This window comes from Scyliorhinus canicula, chromosome 30, assembly GCF_902713615.1.
Source record: "Scyliorhinus canicula chromosome 30, sScyCan1.1, whole genome shotgun sequence".
Classification (NCBI taxonomy): Eukaryota; Metazoa; Chordata; class Chondrichthyes; order Carcharhiniformes; family Scyliorhinidae; genus Scyliorhinus; species Scyliorhinus canicula.
In genome coordinates this window covers 13526116-13529075 of record NC_052175.1, presented here as the reverse complement: position 1 = coordinate 13529075, position 2960 = coordinate 13526116, and the positions used below count along the sequence as shown (strand labels likewise).

At 61.0% G+C, this 2960-nt stretch overlaps 1 protein-coding gene across 1 annotated transcript; it reads right to left on the bottom strand.

The window, feature by feature from the left end:
- Positions 1-1138: 1138 nt before the first annotated feature.
- LOC119958615 (relaxin-3 receptor 2-like) lies at positions 1139-2266 on the bottom strand. Its single transcript, XM_038787095.1, is given in 3 exon segments — positions 1139-1453; positions 1455-1958; positions 1961-2266. Coding segments are annotated over 3 exon segments (1125 nt in total).
- Positions 2267-2960: the final 694 nt, after the last annotated feature.

The following is a 2960-nucleotide window of genomic DNA, read 5'->3' as shown; positions in this document are numbered from 1 at the left end:
GGCGCAACACACTGGGGTGTTTAAGCTGGTTATGGGTGCTATCTAAATGCAATTAACTGAGGGGTTCATGCGACATAATTAACAATACATCCAACAGTCCATCAGGTGGGTAAAATCAGGGGGGCTGGAAACGTCCTCTCGCTCCCGTTAAATCAGGAAAATCTCTGACCGGCCGTTGCCATCGAGGAACGAGGTGAGGACTCCTGATTGAGGGGAAGATGTCTTAGATCAGGAGTCGGCCTCTTGCGATGCGTCGTCGGCCTTCGCGATGGGCTCCGATCCGCCGATCCGGTGGCGTGCAGAAGTGATGTACCATCGATTGCACGCAAGGCGAGTGATTTACCAATGTCTGGCTTTAATTAACGAGAACACAGCTCTGCGATCGTCTACAGTGGAAAGGGACGATCGTCAGGCGTCTGACCATTTATACCCCGTTAATAGAGGCGTGGTTAACTCAGCCTCTCGGCCAATCGGTCGAGAGGCACATGACCGACCAGGGCCAATGGTAAGCCGACGTTCTGGCCCAATGGCAGACGAGTATGCAGATCATATCATCACGAGAAGAAGGCCATTCGGCCGATCGCGCTGGCACCAGCCCCCCCCCCCCGAATGAGTCATTCTCCCCGTTACCCTATTCCCCGTTCCCGGGGACGGGGCATCGCTTGTCCGCCCGTCTGTAATCTGCCGGCTCGTCGGAGGTCGGTTTGCGTGATTTGATCCGGCGATGCGGCCGAATCAGCCAATCAGTCTGCATCGAAAGCTCCCTGGAGAACGGGAGGGAAGCCACGACATTGGTGGGCACTGACCTCGAGGGGGGGGGGGGGGGATGTTGGGGAGGCGGGGGGGGGGGGGGGGGCGAATCCTTTACGGTCCATTCCTGAACTGACTCGGTCCATCAAGCGGGGGAGAGAAGGCTCCCGTGTCCCAGGAAACTGCCCCCTGAGTGAAGGTGACCCAAAAGCCCTTCTTTGTGAGCGACCAGGAAAGGATGGGAGGGGGGGAAGGGAGGCTCGGGGAGGGGGGGGGGTGTCCGTGGGCCTGAGAAGGATTTGCCGGGAATGGATTTGAATGGATCATAACTGGGACGTTCCCCCAGCGGCGATGGGGTTCCCCAATACCTGAGTGAGGAAGAGGATCCCTACTCGATCTTCTGGGCCTGCAACGGAGTTGGCGGATGACGGCGTGTCGCCCTCGGCATCGCGCGCGGCCTGGCCGCCCATCGGGCCGCCCTGCAGCCCGGCCCCCATGGCAGGGGGCGCCCAGGGAACCCCGGGAGCAGACCCCTCCGGAGGAGGCCCTTCAGCCCCTCCCGGAACTGCTCCCACATCAGGCAATAGATGACGGGATTGAGGCAGCCATTGGCGTTGGCCAGGCAGATGGTGAACGGCTGGGCGTAGGCGACGCAGTGAGCCCGGGCCCACCGGGCCAAATCCAGTTGGACCAGCACCCCCCCCCCAGAGGGTGATGGCGTGATTGGGCAGCCAGCAAAGGGTGAAGGACACCACGAGGACGTTAACCAGGCTGGTCGAGCTGGTTGGCGCCCGGGGCGATCGGAGCCGCCGGAGCAAGACGTCACTCAGCAACACGATGGCCAACGGAGCGACGAAGGTCACCAGAATCCTCTGCACTTGGTAGATTTCCAGCCAATATCCCCCGCGTGGAAACCTCTTCAGGCATAGCTCCTCTCGCTGAAACTGGACAGTCCCGGAGTAGACGGCAGGGGGTACGCTTGCCGCGCCAGCCACCAGCCAGATGGCCAGGCTGATCCATCGCACCGTCCAGTGCCGGCACGGTGCCCCGCCCGGCCTGCGGGGGCGCGCCGCCGCGCAGTAGCGGCTGACGCACACGGCGGTGAGGAAGAAGGCGCTGGTGTAGGCGTTGAGCACGGTGACGTAGATGGCCAGCTTGCACGCGGCGTTGCCAAAGGGCCAGACGTGCCCCAGGGCGATCTCGGCCGCCCCCAGAAGGGCAGCACCAGGACCAGTTGGAGATCGGCCAGGGCCAGCTGGAAGGCCGGGTGGGTGATGGTCGAGTCGCCCTGCCCGCTGAGCGCCCGGGCGTGGCACAGCACCAGCAGGTTGCCCGGCAGCCCCAGCACGCACGTCACCACGTAGGCGGACACCACCATGACGTGCAAACAGCGAGGAGGCGCAGCTGCCAAGGCTCGTTCGCCACCTCCTGCCCAGTCCCCGGGGGAAGCGGCAGTCACAACGAGGGAGGGGAGGCTGGAACCATTAACCGAATCCGGGGTCTGCTCCGCATCCATCTCCAGTCTCCCTCCTCCGAAAGCGCAGCAGCCCAACGCCCTCCTTCTCCGTCTGCAACCACCTCCCCTCGCCCCTCTCCGCTTCCTGTCGTCTCTGCTCCTCGCTTGCTGCCAGTCCCCGGGTTCAATGGCCGATCCAGCTCGATGGGTCACGTCCAGACAGTGTGAGATTCCACCGGCTGGTGTGGAGCTGCCTTCACAGTCTGCCAGCTCGCGCACGCACGCACACACTGTCAACTTGGCAAGCAGCTTTTCAGGAATTCGCTACATCCCTTTGGAATTCTCCCAGACCCGCTTCTCGAAGCTCGGTCATATTCCCGTGGCTCCAACCTCCCCCCCCCCCAACCTCATCGGGGAGGCAGGTCAGGAGGCTCCCGTTTGGAGAGAGGGGCTGAGACCTCCTCTCCTTTCACCCCCAGCCCTCGGCCAAGGCAAGATGAGGAGAGGGTCGTCGATTGAGAAAACATCCTCATTATTCCCCTCCCTACGCAACTGGGTGACCTCGTTCTGACTCACCAGCCTAGCTTCCAAGAATAACAATCGGAACAGTTAATGTGATCCACCACTTAAAATATAATCTCCAGACTGTGGAGATTATAACATATATGCTTTCTTGTTCGTCGGATATGTGCGACTCTGACAAGGTCAACGTTTATTACCTATCTTTATTTGGTTTAATTTATTCGTTCGCGGA